Raw genomic sequence first — 17,912 nt, 5'->3', positions numbered from 1 at the left:
ACACCGGAAGCCTTGGTGGTTATTTTATACCAAGTTTATGCAAGAGCGTATAGGTATACCATGCTTCTACATTAATCTATGGTTGCTCCGTTGAGCTTTTTGGTTACTTGCTTGATCCTATTCTTGGGTTTATTGTTTTATGCTTTGACATACGTTATACTGAAGGGTTAGAGGATAGGCTCTGTCCTGATATAGGGCATCCTTCAAGTTTTAGTCTGTCTCCACCTGCTGGAAAGAAGGCTCAACCCACTGTCTGGACTGATCCGTGGTACTACAGGAACGAAAATTAACAGGTAAGAACTAATTTTCCTTTTTATTATGACGATTGCTGCTAGATTATAGATTAAGTAAAATTTAAGGTTCAATTTATATTTCGGATTGGATGATTTTATTATATATAGAGTTTCTATTTTAAAACAATAAATTTTTAATATAGAGGTAAAGTTTAAGATTTTGAGTTAGGCTTAATATTTCATTTTATTACTTTGTACCAGATTTTATTATAATGGCACTTTTAATTTTTATACCGTAATGTATTTTGTGCCTAAATGTAAACCGTTGTGACAGTAAAATACTTAACGACGGTCTATAAAAGAATATAAATAAATAAATAAGAAAAGTAGTTCAAGTGCCTATAATTAAATACTCACCTGAGCTCAAAGATTCCAATTTATCCCTGTCAATTGAAAATACAAAAATTTCAAAGTGAGTTTTTTTTATGCTAATGCCTGAAGTCTAAGAAGGCAGAATGGAGAGTTAGAGTGTATGTATATTTATTTATTTATTTATTTGACAGCTTTTTTATACCGACATTAAAATACACATCATATCGGTTTACGTCATAACGAAAGGTTGAAATTACATTGAACAGGGAGGGGGGAAACATGAGAACAATAAACAAAAGAATAGGGGCTCTGAGGAAGAGCCAGAAATCCAGCGAGGAAAAAAAAGGGGGGGGGGGCGGAGAGGGTTATGAAACATATTTACAAAAATTGTATAGCAGTGAATTATGACTTAGACTTAATTGGCACCTCAGCGTCATAGTGGAAAGAGGATAACCAATAGGATAGTGCTATACTGGGGCACAAATTATATCGTAGTGATAGAGAGGAGCAACTTGGTGGCAGGGTGGTGCTTTATGCCCAGGATGGCATAGAGTCCAACAGGATAAAGATCCTGCAAGAGACTAAATGCACAATCAAATCTTTATGGTTAGAAATACCTTGTGTGTTGGGGAAGAGTATAGCGATAGGCGTAGTCTACCTTCCACCAGGACAAAATGATGACTGACAGTGAAATGCTAAGAAAACATAGGGAAGCTAACCAAATTGGTAGTGCAGTAATAATGGGAGATTTCAATTACCATCAAGAAAAATAGGTTGTATCACAATTTTTTTGTTTTTTAGGTGCTATAATTTTTTAATTTGGCATTTCCACACAAATCATTTATGAATTTGGGACCTTCATAACACCCATGGTGCTGCAAGTATACACTTGTATTTCACACCTGTGTGGGTCATTTTTAATCATAGGTCCATTAGTCCAACCTTTGCAAAGTAATTTTTGAATTTTTTACTTTTTTCTTAAAACTCAAAGAATTGTACTTCCCTTTGTTCTTTGAGGCTGTATTGGAGTCAAGAACAGTGCTCTCTTGTGAAGATTTGATGACCTTTGGAGTGAGGAAACTCACCCAAAGATGAGATTTGTGCAATGTTCTCTCAGCCTAGCTTGATGGACTCTCTACCTTGGTAACATCAAGCTAGGCTGAGAGAACATTGCACAAATCTCATCTTTGAGTGAGTTTCCTCACTCCGAAGGTCATCAAATCCTCACAAGAGAGCACTGTTCTGTTCGTACATCTCACTTTGAATGTCAAAGTGGCCCCTAACCCCTACACTAATATCTAAACCTCACCTCGAGTTACTAGGTGGGCCTCCCATAGAGATATAAATACCTATCAAGTGTGAGGGCATTATGGCTAGTCTCTCTCTTGCTCTCTCACTCTCTCGCCCTTGATAGCTAGGCTGGTGCTCCGGGAGCTTCAAAACTACTAAAACCGGCATTTGAGAACACATCGCAACATGCGATAAAGCCTTAATGCAAGCTATCGCATGGCTTAACGCTACTGAAAAAGGTGTAGCTAAAATCTGCGTTAAAGCCGTGCAATAGGGCTTCGCAAAATGGTGAATCCCGCCCCTAACCTCTCCTCTTTTTCTGATTTGCATCGCACCATACGTTATGGTGTGATTGCATGCGTTAAAGGTGCTTAACGCATGTAACAACGCCATAACGCTATTTGATAAATAACCATGAATGTTAGGAATTATTAGGAAGGGAATGCCAAATAAAAAGGTAGATGTCATAATGCCTCTGTATCTCTCCATTGTGATACCTCACCTTGAATAATGTGTAAAGTTCTAGTCGCACTGGAGAAAGTGCAGAGAAGGGTGACCAAAATAAAGGGCATGGAGAAGCTAAAGAAATTAGGACTATTCAGTTTGGAGAAGAGATGAGTGTGGGGGGGGGGGGATACGATAGAGGTACTCAAAATCATGAAAGGACTTGAACAGGTTAATGTAAATCAGTTATTTACTCTCTCAGATAATAGAAGGACGGGGGGGGGGGGGGGGTGTATCACGCCATAAAGTTAGCATGTAGCTCAGTTAAAACAAATTGAAGAAAATTATTTTTCACTCAGTGCTTAGTTAAACTCTGGAATTCACATCCTCTGGCAATGATTACAGCAGTTAGTTAACTGGGTTTAAAAAAGGTTTGGATAAGTTCCTAGAGGAAAAATCCATAAACTGCTATTAATTAATAAGCAATAGTAACTTGAGATCTATTTATTTTTTGTGTACTTACCAGGTATTTGTGACTTTGATTGGCCACTGTTAGAAACAGGATGCTGGGCTTGATGGACCCTTGGTTTGACCCCAGTATGTTTTGTTCTCCTAAACTTCAAATTTTTGGTGGGGCAAAGGGATTAAGTGGCCATCTTTTCCAAGGTTCTAGTGGCTCCATCCCCCCCTTGTTTCTTTATGCCTTCATGCTTCTAGCTTCTCACCCACCGATTCCACTATGCTTCTTTCTCTCTCACTTCTTCTTATGTTCCTTAGACTCACTATTCCACCCCCTTAGGCTCCCTTGTTATCCCAAAAGTTGAATACAGAAATCATATTACAAATTAAATCTGTTACAACATCTTAAATCATTTCTTGATACCACTGATTTCTATACCATTTTACTGGCGCTGTTGTTTTCTAGTATGGACTATTGTAATTCTTTACTCATTGGCTTGCCTAATTACATTACCCGTCTATTACAAATTATTCAAAACTCTGCTGCTCATTTATTAACTAGTACACCAGTCCATGAACTCATTATTCCAGTATTACATTAATTTCACTGGTTGCCAATAGCGTTCCGAGTTCAGTATAAACTTGCTACAATTATCCACTTCCTTATTAATAATGTACACTCCCCATGGATAAATGCCATCATGAAAATACACACTCCGGTAAGATCACTCCATACAGCAAATGAAAATCTGTTAGATATTCCCTCCCCTTAAAATAGCATGACTCGATAAAACCAGGGAAAGAGCTTTCTCGATAGCAGGTTTGACTTTTTGGAACTTGTTGCCTAATGAAATTAGAAATCTGAAAGATCCTACGTTCTTTAAAAATGCACTGAAAACCTTTCTTTTTAAACAGTCATTTAAAGATTGATGTTATGTTTTGAGCTTTTGTATTATGTGATGTACATTTAATATTTATTTGTATTTTTTGATTCCTTGTTTTTATTAATTATGAATGTTATGTTGTACCCCATCCTGAACATGGGAAGGGTGGGCAAAAAATAACTACTCTCACCCATGCTCCCTCGAACCTTCTCTCCCTTCAAGCTTCTCCTTCCTCCATCCATGTCACTCCCCTTAAGCTTCTTCTCTCCCCATCCTATTGCCCCTTCATGCTTCTTTGCCCACGCATTGACCTCTTCATGTTTCTCTCACACTCCCCCACTTACTCTCTTCCTAACTCTACTTTTCTGCCCCATTCTCTCTCACTCCACCTTAGCATTGTCTCTCCTCCTCTGCTCTCCCCCACTTCTGCTGCAGTGCTGTGTGCCAGACCTAGACTGTCTTTGACTCTTACATTCTCAAAAGAGGCAAGGAAATTTGAGCTATGAATTTCTTAATCCTCCTTGGCTACATCAGGAGGCTTTAAGTGGGGGCAGTTTTCGTCTTTTAACTGTCAGGACCTGGAGAACCATGCTTGCCCTGCTGAACAGGCCACCATTTCCTCCCTTTGTTCTTTGGGTAGCAGGGCCTGGGAAACTATACCAGCCCTGTTGATCAGGCTGCCAGCTCCTCCATTTTTTATTAGCTTGTACGATCTTGAAGTCCAGCAGTCTTGCCAATCTGGTATTTTCTGCTGTAATCAATCCAATTCATTTTTCATCTGCACATGTATGGAAATTTATATACATTTTTTTGACTACATAGATTTACACACATTTAGACTTAAAAAATGGACTGACATGTTCAGGCACAGGAGCTTTTCTACTACTTGTAGTACCTACTGTAAGTAAAAACTGTTGCTTCCCTTTGTTGAAAGAAAACTGTATTCCCTTAGATATTGTTTTTCAAAGCATGACAAAGCCTTTAGAGGCTGTTAATTGGGTCCAAACTTTGGGGGTTAGGGAGAGATTTTTGTGAAATGAATAAAACTATGGGAATCTATAAAACTGTAGCTTAATTTGTAAATTATTCTCCTGGATTTGGTATGTATGAGTTTTTTGTGTATATATTTGAGAATTTAGACTTAAAATATTAGATGTTTTTATCCTTATTTTACTTGATATTTCATGACTCCGGAATGTGAAATCTTTATAATGCTGTTAAAAATAACAAAATAATAGGAGAATCGGGATAAAATCTTACAGCAAGGTTTCATAGGGAAAAAAACATCTGGGCTTCAAGAGGTGTTCTTAGAAGTATAATGCTCTTAATATCAGCATCTGATTTAAATGGAATCCACAGTACTTCCTTAAGATTACTGCTAATAGTGATATTAACAAGATGCTATCCATTTAGTTTGTAGTAATTTTGATATATTTTCATATTTGATTTTTAACAGGAGCACATAAAATGGGTTCATAATGCAATGGTTGATAAGACATCCCAATTAAAGTTGCTATATGTGACTCCAGAAAAAATTGCCAAGAGCAAAATGTTTATGTCAAGACTGGAGAAGGCTTACCAAGCTGGGAGACTCTCTCGCATTGCAGTGGATGAAGTTCATTGTTGTAGTCAATGGGGGCATGACTTCAGACCTGGTATAGTATACACTGTTAAGTAATAAATGACTACAATTAAAATATAGAAAGATTATTTTTATCATATTTTTGTCCTGGCAGTTTCATCTTCCTTCTTTGAGCATCAGTTTACTCAGAGCTGATCTCTGTTGGGCAATGGCACCATGAGTCTTCATTTGCAACTACGTAGGGATTTCCTAGTGTGTAGCCAGATGGACTCAGGACCAATGGGTATTGTGTTCTCCTGATAGCAGATGGGAGACTGAGTCATATTTCAAAGTTGATGTCAGCCTTCGTATACCCGTGCAGCATGCTTAACTTTTCAGTATTTCTCCATTTCCCATAGCAGATGCAGACACTATCCAAAAGAGAATAGTGTAACATTTACAAGAAAGAAAATTTACCTCTGACGAGGTTTAAATCGGGTTGAGCAGCCTCCCTCTGACTAGGCCCTGATCTGGTGCGAAAGTTCCTCCGGGGCTTCCACTACAATCCGTTCTGGTATCAACATGGACCCAGGAACCTTCTCCTGGGTGGAATTTTTCAAAGGGCTGCAAAACTTTGTTCAGGCGCAACCAGCCCTGGCTGTCCACTTGTCTCAAACTCTGCCGGAAGCACAAGCCCTTCCCAGCACCTTCCGAGGCTCTCGAGACATGCTTCTCCTAACCAAGAGCATCCCGGATTGGGATCCAGACACCTCAGATGAGGAAAGACTCCCTGGAAGAAGGGGAAATCCCCCTATGGATGGAGCCATGCTCCGATTCTTCCACAAGGACTAATTACCAGCCTTCGTGTCCCAAATGATGAAGACACTGGGTCTTCCAGGCACGGAACCTACATCGGAACCGAAAAAGAATCCCATGTTGGTGTACCTCCGTAAAGCCTCATGCTATTTTCCTATGTTGGAGCCCATCAAGGAACTGATTGACCTGGAATGGAATGCTCCAGAGGCCAGTTTTAAAGGGGGACGGGCACTAGAAGACCTATACCCAATGGAGCCCACGGCCAAGGAACTTCTACGCTTCCCTAAAATGGACGCTATGATCTGTGCAGTCTCAAAACGCACCATGATCTCTGTGGAGGGAGGAGCAGCACTGAAGGACGCCCAAGACAGAAGACTGGAAGCCATCCTTAAGCAGTCCTTTGATGTTTCAGCAATGACGCTGCAAATTGTCTCCTGCTGCGCCTTGGTAGCACGATCCTATTTGATCCTCTCCAGAGATGCTACCACGCCCGAACAAGTGATGGAACCTGCAGTCTCCTTTCTCACCGATGCTACTGCAGACCTCGTGCGCACATTATCCAGGGGTGTCGCCGCCGCAGTGGCGGCCAGAAGACAATTATGGCTCCAAAATTGGTCGGCTGACGTGACTTCCAAAGCGAACCTCACAAAAATGCCTTTTAAAGGATCTCTCCTGTTCGGGAGCAAACTGGAGAAGTTAGCCAACAAATGGGACGAATCTCCAGTACCCTGATTATCTGAAGACAGGAGCAAACGAACATATCCACGCTCCTCCCCCAGAAGAACCAAGGGTAGAGGATCGCAGCAATTTAAACCTTACAAGAACACAAAGTCCCTAGCACCTCATTCTTCAGGAAGGTCTCAGTCATTTCGGAACAGCACATTAAAAGAGGAGCAAGCTCAGGGGCAGGCTCCAGCCGTACCCCACGATTAGAAGATGCAGACCCATCCACAGGAAGAAGACATGGGGGGCAGACTTATCCTCTTCTACCAAAGATGGGTCGAGGTAGAAGTGGGTCCTAACTACCATTCGAGAGGGGTACTCCCTGGAATTCCAAAGCATCCACCCAGACAAATTTATGAGATCACCATGCCACTCCAAGAGACTGGCAGTGGAAACCACACTAGCAAGACTGCTCAGCCTGAAGGCAATAGCTCTGGTGCCCACGTCTCAACAATATACTGGCCACTATTCCATCTATTTTATCGTTCCCAAGAAAGAAGGAACATTCCGGCCCATCCTGGACCTCAAGGCCATCAACCATTACCTGAAAGTACCACACTTCCTCATGGAAACCCTACGCTCCGATATAATGGCAGTATAACTGGGAGAATTCTTAACCTCCTTGGACCTATCCGAAGCCTACCTTCACATCCAGATCCATCAGGATCACCAGCACTTCCTGCGCTTTGCAACACTGGGCAATCATTACCAATTTCAAGCGCTACCCTTCGGACTAGCTATCACTCCCAGAACTTTCACCAAAATTATGGTGGTAGTAGCGGCAGCACTGAGAAAAGGAGTCCGTCCTGGTACATCCTTACTTGGACGATTGGCTGATCAAAGCAAAGTCTCCGGAGGAGAGTCGCCACACGACCACCAGAGTCAAGAACCTACTGCAAGAGCTCAGGTTGGTCGTGAACACAGCCAAGAGCTGCCTACAGCCCTCCCAGTTACTAGAATACCTGGGAGTCCGGTTCGATACAAGCAGGACAAGGTCTATCTTCCCTCTCCAAGGAGAAGGAAACTGATGGGTCAATTGCAAAACCTGCTGAACTCAGCTCGCCCCAAGGTATGGGACTACCTTCAAGTCCTCTGCCTCATGACATCAACTCTGGAAGTTCCATGGGCAAGGGCCCATTGCGACCACTACAACGTTCCCTACTGTCACGATGGAATCCAGTGTTCCAGAACTACTCAATTCGCCTCCAGCTACTGACAGAGGTTCGGTATCAGCTTCATTGGTGGCTACAGGAAGAACACCTAAGCAGAGGCGTAAACCTATCCCCACCGAACTGGATCTTGCTCACCACGGATGCGAGTCTGTGAGGGTGGGGAGCCCACTGTCAGGAGCTAACAGCCCAGGGACAATGGAACAAAGAAGAGGCGGAATGGAACATAAACCGCCTGGAAGCTCGAACGGTCAGACTAGCCTGCCTGCAGTTCAGCCACAGACTCCGAGGCAAGTCTGTCAGTCATGTCAGACAATGCAACAACCGTGGCCTACATCAACCGCCAGGGAGGAACCAAGAGCCAGCAGGCGTCTCTGGAAATAGACCCTCTCATGGAGTGGGCGACAACAAACCTGCAAGGGATTTAGGCCTCCCACATCGTGGGAAAAGACATCTCAGTGGGTTATCTCGGCAGAGAGAGCCTAGACCCAGGGGGAATTCTTGCTGGCGGACACAGCCTTCCAGCTGATAGTGAATCGATGTGGTCCCCCAGCCATGGACCTCCTAGCAACTCGTCGCAATGCCCAAGTCCCCAGATTTTTCAGCCGCAGACAACCACAATCTCAAGGAATCGACACTCTCATCCAGAACTGGCCAGCGGAAGACCTCCTGTACGCCTTCCCACTCTGGCCGCTACTGGGCCTGGTCATTCACAAGATAGAGCACCACAGGGTACAAGTCGCACTGGATTGGTCAAGAAGACCATGGTACGCGGACATGCAAAGACTATTGGCGGGAAATCCTCTGCATCTACCACCAAACAGGGACCTTCTTCAGCAGGGACCGATCTCCCACAAAGACCTGGTTCGATTCTCTCTTACGGTATGGCCCTTGAGAGGACTAACCTAAAGAAGCGCGGCTACTCAAAAGCCGTGATTGGTATCCTGCTCCGAGCATCCAAGTTCTCCACATCTCTGTCTTACATACGGATCTGGAGAGTATTTGAAGCCTGATGTGAAGACCACGCCCTCCTTCCGAGGACAGCCAAGATTCCCATGATCCTAGAATTCCTACAGGATGTCATGCAGAAGGGGTTGTCTCTCAACTCCCTCAGGGTTCAAGTCGCAGCACTGGCCTGTTTCAGGTCCGAAGTGGACGGCATCAGACTTGGCTCATCCTGATGTGTCTCGCTTCTTGAAAGGAGTCAAACAACTCTGGCCACCACTAAAATGGCCGGTGCCTCTATGGAACCTCAACCTCAACTAGACTTCCTGCAGGGGAGTCCTTCAGACCAACAAGCGGTCTGTCTCTATGCCTCTTGACCTTAAAGAGAGCAGTCTTGATCGCAATATGCTCGGCTCAGCGCATCTCCGAACTTCAAGCATTATCCTGTCGAGAACCGTTCCTTAGGTTCACACCAGGCACCATACAGCTGCATACGGTACCATCCTTCCTTCCGAAAGTGGTTTCTCAGTTCCATATGAACCAGACCATATCCTTACCATCACCAGATGAACACAGGGATTCGGAAGACTCACGCCTCCTTCGCCACTTGAATGTCGGCAGAATCCTAGTCCAATACCTGAAGAGATCGGAATCCTTGCGCAAAACTGATCACCTGTTTGTTCTTCACAGCGGGAAGAAACAAGGGGAAGCGGTATCACGGGCGACCATAGCTCACTGGATCAAAGAAGTAATTAATGCTGCCTACATAGAGGCAGGAAAACCACTACCTCTAGAGGTCAAGGCGCATTCTACAAGGGCCCAGGCAGTCTCCTGGGCTGAAACCAGACTGCTCGGCGACATAGTCCTCCCTACACACCTTCTCCAGGTTCTACCGCCTGGATGTCCAGGCCAGGGAGGATACAGCTTTCGCAAGGGCAGCACTAAGTGGGTCACGGGCAGCCTCCCACCCGGGAGAGGAGTAGCTTTTGTACATCCCATTGGTCCTGAGTCCATCTGGCTACACGCTAGGAAATGAAGAAATTACTTACCTGATAATTTCGTTTTCCGTAGTGTAGATAGATGGACTCAGCATCCCGCCCACGGCTACTCCAGAAATAGAGAACCTCGGATATCAAATCTCGAGATTGTATGGATAAGCCATCTCTATTTCTATCTCCCTATCTCTATTTTAAGACACCCGCAGTTACCTAGGTGTCTGCGTTTATTGTTTGTGCACCGGCGGTCTCCAGTGCCAAAAGGTGTGTGTATGTATGTGTATGTGTATGTGTATGTATGTATATATATATATATATATATATATATATATATATATATATATATATACATACATATATATATATATATATATATATATATATATAAAATCAGTTGAACCAGTTCAAGGTTAATCAAGTATTAAGCAACATATATCCACACTGGCTTTTTGAAGAGAATTCTGAAGAGCTAAGCATGCTGCATGGGTATATGTAGACTGACGTCAGCTTTGAAATCTGACTCTGTCTCCCATCTATCAGGAGAGCACAATACCCATTGGTTCTGAGTCCATCTGTCTACACTAAGGAAAATGAAATTATCAGGTAAGTAATTTCTCCAATTTCCCTTACTTTTATAATTTTCCCTAGCCCCCAGCCATTGCACAGTTTTCCTCTGGAATCCTAAGTCCGGTCAGCATGTGTTGTGGAACTCTTCATTCCCCCTCTCTCCACCACCACGCACAAAAGAGATAATGGAGTTTCATGCTGCCACCCTCCAGATCTTCTACATTACTTTGTGCAGCCCTACTAGTGAGCTAGCAGGCTGGCCCCAGAAAGATTATTTTTAAAGTAAGACCAAGCAAAATCCATATGGTGACATGCATGTATTTCTTTTATCAGTGCCAAGAATACTTTTTCTTTAAACACATGTTCACATTAAGGCTTTAGTTTTTATATTTCATGTATATGGGGGTATTATCATTAGTCTAGTTTCATGTAAATTACCCATGTTGCTTTTGCATAACTTGCATAAAATTAATAAAACAAGTTTGCTTATCATAAATTGTGTTCTCCATAGATGGCAGGATGTATTAGGTATGACACATGGGTGATGTCAACAGATAGAACAGAATGGACCCTTTTCTCTGATAAGGGTCCACTCATAGAGCTTTTACTCTACTGAGCATGTGCAGGAGTTGCCTCTTGAGCCCTCCAGTCGATTTTAGAGCTAAGTTTAGCTAAGTAGTAAACAGTTCAGGAAAAGAGGGTGGGCATATAGCATGGCTAACTTATCTTGATGTCTATGGAGAGAACACAGTTTACGATAAGAAAAACAGGTGGAGACACCCCACTCACCCAAATGACCAACTGTGTCCCAGCTCCCCCCCCCCCCCAAGGCAAAAATAGTACCCTGGCCCACTTACCCATACCCCCTAGAAGCCATAAAATACAAAATAAGGGTGCAGGTTCCCACCTCCTCCTGCCCCCTCCTCGAACCTTCAAATGGATCCTGTGTTGGGGCCAGGTGCACACACACCCAGCCGGCGCCATTTTCCAAAATGGCACCAGTCTGACCTTGTCCCAGCCATGTGATCTTTGGTAAGGTCCAAGGATCGGATTTGGCCAAGGTAGGATCCCCGGACCTTACTCCAGTCCCATGGCTGGGGCAAGGTCAGATCGGCACCATTTTGGAAAATGGCGCCGGCTGGGTGTGATGGTGCACCCGGCCCTAATCTGAGATCTATTTTGAAGGTTCAGCGGAGTTGGGGGGTGGGGTTCGGCACTCTTATTTTTGTATTTTCTGGCTTCCAGGGTCTGGAGGGGAGTGTGGATGGTAAGGTGGGGATGGGAAACTATCTATGACTTGGGGGGGCCAGGACACGCTTCGTCATTTGGGGGGTGGGGGTGGGAGGGTCTGTTTTTGTTTTTTGGGGGATTTATTGGGGGGGGGGGGGACTTGATGGATTGACTTGAAGGGGCTGGGAATGGGAAGGGAAACCAGAGCCTCAAATGTATTTAATGGACTGAAGGGAATTGGGGGGGGGGGGGGGGGGGGCTGTCACCACGTACCTACATTCAATTATTTTTTTCAGTTTGGGGTCCAGTTTGGGGCCGCTAGTTGGAGGCTGCCTCAACTAGCGGCCCCAAGCTGGGCAGGGGTCAGCACTGACTTCCGCTCAACCTTCCTGTTTGCTGTGACTTTTTTTTTTTTGCCACCACTTTGAATGTAAGGCAGGAGCCTCGGGATCTGGGCCTCCTGATCACATTTACTGCTTTCCCAAAAGGTGCAGATATTTTATCGTGGTTGACCACCTTCTTAGTCGACCGTGAAGGAATATTTGCATAGGATTGCCTACACATGACCCTCTTTGCATGTATTTGCATTATTCATGAATGCATATAGCATGCAAAGAAGGTCATCGTAATAGGGGAGAGATTCTGGGTGGGGAGATGCAAAATATCACATACATTGCGCTATATAACATGCATTAGAGCCCTGTTGCGGCTTAATTAATCTCCCTGTAAGTTTGTACCTGAAGCAATGGAGAATGAAGTGACTAGTCCAAGGTCACAAGGAGTGTCAGCATGACCATTCTGGATCTAAAAAAAGTGAATGAGTCCATAGGGTTAGCTCAGTTTTGAATGGAAGCTCTGCATTTTGTGATTGCGGTGGTCCAGAAAGGAGAATTCCTGGCATCCTTGGATCTAACAGAAGCCTATTTTCAATTTCCCATTCATACAGATCATCAGAAGTACTTCAGGTTTTGTAGTGTGTGGGACATTTTCAATTTCAGTGCTTCTTTTTGGGCTGGCAAGAGCACCTCGGGCGTTTTCCATGGTGATAGTGGTAGTGGCTGTGTCCTTGCTGTGACTAGTTGAGGCAGCCTCCAACTCACCCCAAAGTGAAAAAAACAATTGAATGTAGGTGCGTGGCGACAGCGCCCCCCCCCCCCCCCCCAATTCCCTTCAGTCCATTAAATACATTTGAGGCTCTGGTTTCCCTTCCCATTCCCAGCTCCTTCAAGTCAATAAATGAAGTTTCCCCCCGACTGGCTTATTCCGACAAAGTAGATGAACATCTGTCAACAGTCCGTTCTTAAGGTGGTACAATGCTGCAAGTCTTGGAATGGGTCATAAATTTTGCCAAGAGCAAACTACTCCCATCATAGATTTTAGAATTACAGGGAGTGCAATTAGAGACTACTGTAGGCAAAGTGCTTTTTATGGAGGACAGGGTGCTGAAACTTCAGGGACAGACCTGTTGCTTGTTTAATTTGAAGATTCCCAGGGTCTGGAATTAGCTTCAGGTCTTGGAATCCATGGTGATTTTATTAGACCTGGTCCCTTAAATTTTCTCTTACATTGAGATCATTACAGAGGGTCCTTATGTTGCAGTGGATTTCCCAGTTGGAGGATTTTGAGATCAGGTTGTCCCTGTCTGGGAAGGCTAGATCAAGTCTTTCCTCGTAGCTCTTGCAGGACAATTTGTCTAGAGGAGTGGAGCTGGAAATTCCAAATTGGGTTGTTGTAACAATAGATGCCAGTCTAAAAAGCTGGGGAGCTATTTGTCAGGACAGATAGCACAGGTTCTGTGGTTAGTGTTGGAAGCCTCGTGGTCCATTAGTCATTTGGAAACAGATGTAATCAATACTTGTAATCAAGTATTTCTTCCATTACTATGTGACAGTGCAATGAGTCTTGTCTGATAATGAAACTATATTCTTATATATCAACATACAGGGGGACACCAAGAGCCCAGTAGTGTCCTTGGAGGTCAGGATATTACTCAGTGGGGTGGACTGTCACCTGAAAGTTTTGTTGCCAACTCATGTGGCTGGGATAGTGAGTGTGCAAGTGTTTTTATGTGAACAGGCACAGTCTGGACCCCTGAGAGAAGAAGTTGGCACAGGAGGATTGGCAACTATTGGAAACAGGATACTGGACTTGAAGGATCCTTGGTCTGACCCATTATTTTTTTATTTAAGGGTTTTTTATATACCGAGGCACGTTTGCAAAACATCACCTCGGTTCACAATGTAACATAACCTAGCAACAAGCTTTACAATAATATAAATTTTTTTAACAAGGAGTCGGTTAACAGGGGCTGGAGGAGATAATATGTGGATTATATACATATGTACATTTTTTTCTTTTTGTTTTTAACAATAGAGTTAATCAAAGCAGTTAGGTTATTGGCGGAGGGGGTGGGGTATTAGGAGTAAGAAGGTGGAGGAGAGGGAGACCCACAAGAAGTGGGGAGGAGGGAGAATAGATATAATTGGGCGTGAATCAGTCGGGTGGTCATATCGTAGCTTTGGAGGGGAGTCCGTTAGTTAGTCGGGGTACGCTAGTTTGAACAGCCAGGTTTTGAGATTGTGTTTGAATTTTTTGTGGCAGGGTTCCTGGCGTAAATGGGGAGGCATTTTATTCCAGTGGGAGGTTCCTGCTATAATGAATGAACGCTCTCTAAACGTGACATGCTTCATGAGTTTAGGAGAGGGTGTTTGGAGTTTGGCCTGGTGTTGCATTCTTGTTGGTCTAGTCGGAATGTGGAATGAGAAATATTCTGGGAACCATTGCATGTTTTGGTTGTGAATGGCTTTGTGTATGAGTGTGAGTGATTTATATATTATCCTGGAGGTTACGGGGAGCCAGTGTAGTGACTGAAGAACTGGAGTAATATGTTCATGACGGTGAGTATTGGTGAGGATGCGGGCAGCAGCGTTTTGTAGTAACTGTAGCGGTTGTAAGGTACTTTTTGGTAAGCCTAGTAGGATGGAATTGCAGTAGTCTAGTTTGGACAGAATCATGGCTTGCAGCACTGTGCGGAAGTCGGAGGTGTGGAGAAGAGGTTTGATTCTCTTCAGGGTGTGGAGCTTAAAGAATCCGCTTTTTATAGTGGCAGAGATGAATTTTTTGAGGTTGAATTGGTTGTCTATTATTATGCCAAGGTTGCGGACTTGTTGTGTAGGAGGGTGGCCGGGTAGAGAGGGGGTGGGGGGAAGATTGTGCAAGGGGTTGTTAGGGGGAGAAAGAATGAGAAGCTCTGTTTTGTTGGTGTTGAGTGCTAGGAAATTGTTAGTGAGTACTTTGTTTATTTCAGACAGAGCAGAGTTCCAGATCTTCATTGCATTTGTGATGGAGTCAGATATAGGGATGAGTATCTGCACGTCGTCAGCATATATGAAATGCTGGATACCCAGTTTAGAAAGAAGTTGGCAGAGGGGAAGGAGGTATATATTAAAAAGGGTTGAAGAAAGGGATGAGCCTTGTGGTACTCCTTGTGATAGTTTGACAGGTTTGGATTTGTTACAGCCAATTTTTACACTGTAACTCCTTTCATTAAGGTATGATTGGAACCAAAGTAGGGCGGTGCCAGAGATGCCAATTTCCATGAGTCGTTTGATAAGTGTGAGATGGTTGACCGTGTCGAATGCTGCAGAGATATCCAGCAGTGCAAGTATGTGGGATTGTCCCTTGTCTATAGCTTTAAGTATAGTTTCCGAGAGGGTGATGAGTAGCGTTTCTGTGCTATGGTGTTTACGGAAACCATATTGGGATGAGGAGAGTATGTTGTTTTCTTCAATGTATTCTGTGAGTTGTCTGTTGATAATCTTTTCAAGTATTTTAGAGAGGAAAGGGAGGTTAGATACTGGGCGGTAGTTGGCTGGTTCATTGGGATCTAAATTCGGTTTTTTGAGGGTAGGTTTAATAATGGCCTGCTTAAGTTGCTTTGGGACCTGGCCTAGTGTTATGGATTTATTTAGGATGTTTGCAATGTATTTGGCTATAGTGGCGGGGCTTGTGAGAAGCATTTTGGTGGGTAGATTGTCTGAGGGGTGGAAGGCAGGTTTGATTTTTTTGAGTGTAGTTTCAATTTCTAGTGCAGATGTGTTTTCAAAGTTCGAGAGAGAGGTGTTTGAGGTTTGCGTGGCAGGGTACAGTTGCGTGATCTGGGTGGTGTAGTCTATAGGGGTATTTTTGGATGCTGATAGGTTTGTAGGGTCAGTGTGAGCTGTGAAGCGTGCCATAATGGTTTCCACTTTAGAGAGGAAGTATGAAGCTAGTTTCTCACATTTTGTTTCGTCGTCGTTGTCGGGGTTGCATCTGTCTGGTAATGTAATCAGGCTGGTTACATATTGGAAGAGGACTTGTGGGTTGAACTGGAATTGATGGATTCTTATGGCATAGAAATCTTTTTTTGCTTTCTCTGTGGCCTTACGGTAGATGTGTAATTGGGTGCGAAACAGAGATAGGGTGGCTGGGAGACGGTTCCTTCGCCAGGTTTTTTCTATTTTATGGAGTTCCAATTTCATGGTTTTAAGATCATTTGTATACCATGGTTTTTTATTATTTTTGTCTAGGTTGATTTCTTTGGTTTGGGAAGGGCAGAGTCTATCTGTATTATGACATATCCTATGTTCTTATAGGTGGTATCATTCATTGAGGATACAGGGGGATTCCCCAGGTGGATTGGATGGTGACAAGACTGAATGCCAAGGCTCTGTGGGAGGGGTTCCACTTATAGAGTTTACATATACATTATAGGCTGGATGTAAAGCCTAGGCAATATTCAGCTTTCTCTGCTGAGGTTTTGAAAGTGGGTTTGGCAGTGGCCTGCTCTGATCAGGAGTAATTTTAGGTACATCCCAGCTATCTGGACTGGTCTGCCTGGATGATGATGGAGAAATTAGGGCTTACCTGATAATTTCCTTTCCTTGAATACAGTCTAACCAGACCATTCCTTTACTTGCTGCCAAATTATCCTTTTTCTGCAGTGCAAGAAGAATATTTATCTACAAGAGATTGTGCACTCAGGTATGTTATATAGTTCCCCCTATTCTTTGATTTTACAAATCGTAAATTTTTCACTCTAATAAAATTTTCAATATTCTCTAAGTTAGTATGCAAAACCATGTTGTCAGAAGTATGACAATTTTCTAACATTTTCACATTTTGCAACTGCTTTCAGTATGGCTTCTCTTTGCTAATGCAAAAATGTTAGCAAAGACTGAAGCACAAACTAGTCTCAAGAGGAGACACAGTAGCTAGAATAACAACCTCTAGTGATGAATTAGAGATTGGGAGAAAAACCAAGAGGAATCCAGGATGTGACTTGAATGAAAGTGGGGGATGCAAAGGAAGGTGCTTGGTTTATGGATGAAGTGAGTAGCTGTTCCTTTTCCTGGCCACAACTTCAGAACTTCTGCCAGGAACCCTGGACCTGAATATCCATGAGCATGAGACCTTAAGAGGACTGATGCGAAAAGAGAAAGAAGAGGAACATGTAAATGGTTTGAGGAGGGATCTGAAAGAATGATTCTTCATCATTTGCAACCTTTCTTGACCTGAGGCATCCTGCTTTCTAGGAACGGAAGTAGACGACGATAGCACAACTCCACTGCTTTAGATTCCTTGTAAGTCCTTGCTTCACAGTGTGCAGGAAGACTTCAGCATTGTTGTTTTTTTTTTTTGCCAAATGTTGCTTCCATATTTTCTGTGTGTCAATGAAATATTTCACACATTTCCATCCTGACAGTTTAATGTTTTGTACACACATGACACATAGGTATCGGCCTCTTGTAGGTGACATAAGACATAAAAATAGGCTGTATATTGAACCATCTGATTTGTTGTTTAATGACTAAAGTGTATGATTGTTCAGCTTATTGATCTAGTTAAGCCTGGAAACATTAAACATGTTTCCTATCAAAATTCAGATTGACAGGAACTCTTAGTCAATCTTTTCCAATTTAGACTGCTGCAGAAATCAGCATGGTGCTGTCTACTTTGAGATCATGAGAAACAATCACTCCAGGGCCTCTCTCGTGGTTTGTGGACATTAGTTTCTCCCCTACTCCCTCCACCCAGCATGTACCACTCCCTTGGATTTCTGCATCTTTTTGCATTGAATCTTAACTACTAAATACACAATTGCTCCTTGGGCTTTAGATCACATCTCCTTTTGTGTATTCCCTGAAGAGTGTCCACTCTGCAGATCTTGTCATCCATAAAAGGTG

The 17,912-nt window shown here is 43.4% G+C and overlaps 1 protein-coding gene across 3 annotated transcripts in view; it reads left to right on the top strand.

Annotated features, from left to right (window-relative positions):
• Positions 1-17,912, top strand: part of RECQL (RecQ like helicase) — a 290,842-nt gene that overhangs the window by 93,961 nt on the left and 178,969 nt on the right. For all 3 annotated transcript variants that reach the window (XM_029600183.1, XM_029600182.1, XM_029600181.1), the window contains one exon: positions 5,139-5,337. In XM_029600183.1, coding sequence (XP_029456043.1) covers positions 5,139-5,337 — 199 coding nt within the window. The remainder of the gene's footprint in view (positions 1-5,138; positions 5,338-17,912) is intronic.

The sequence above is a fragment of the Rhinatrema bivittatum genome, chromosome 4 (genome assembly GCF_901001135.1).
Source record: "Rhinatrema bivittatum chromosome 4, aRhiBiv1.1, whole genome shotgun sequence".
NCBI classification, from domain to species: Eukaryota; Metazoa; Chordata; class Amphibia; order Gymnophiona; family Rhinatrematidae; genus Rhinatrema; species Rhinatrema bivittatum.
The sequence above is the reverse complement of the archived record's forward strand: the minus strand, read 5'-3'. Positions and strand labels throughout refer to the sequence as shown.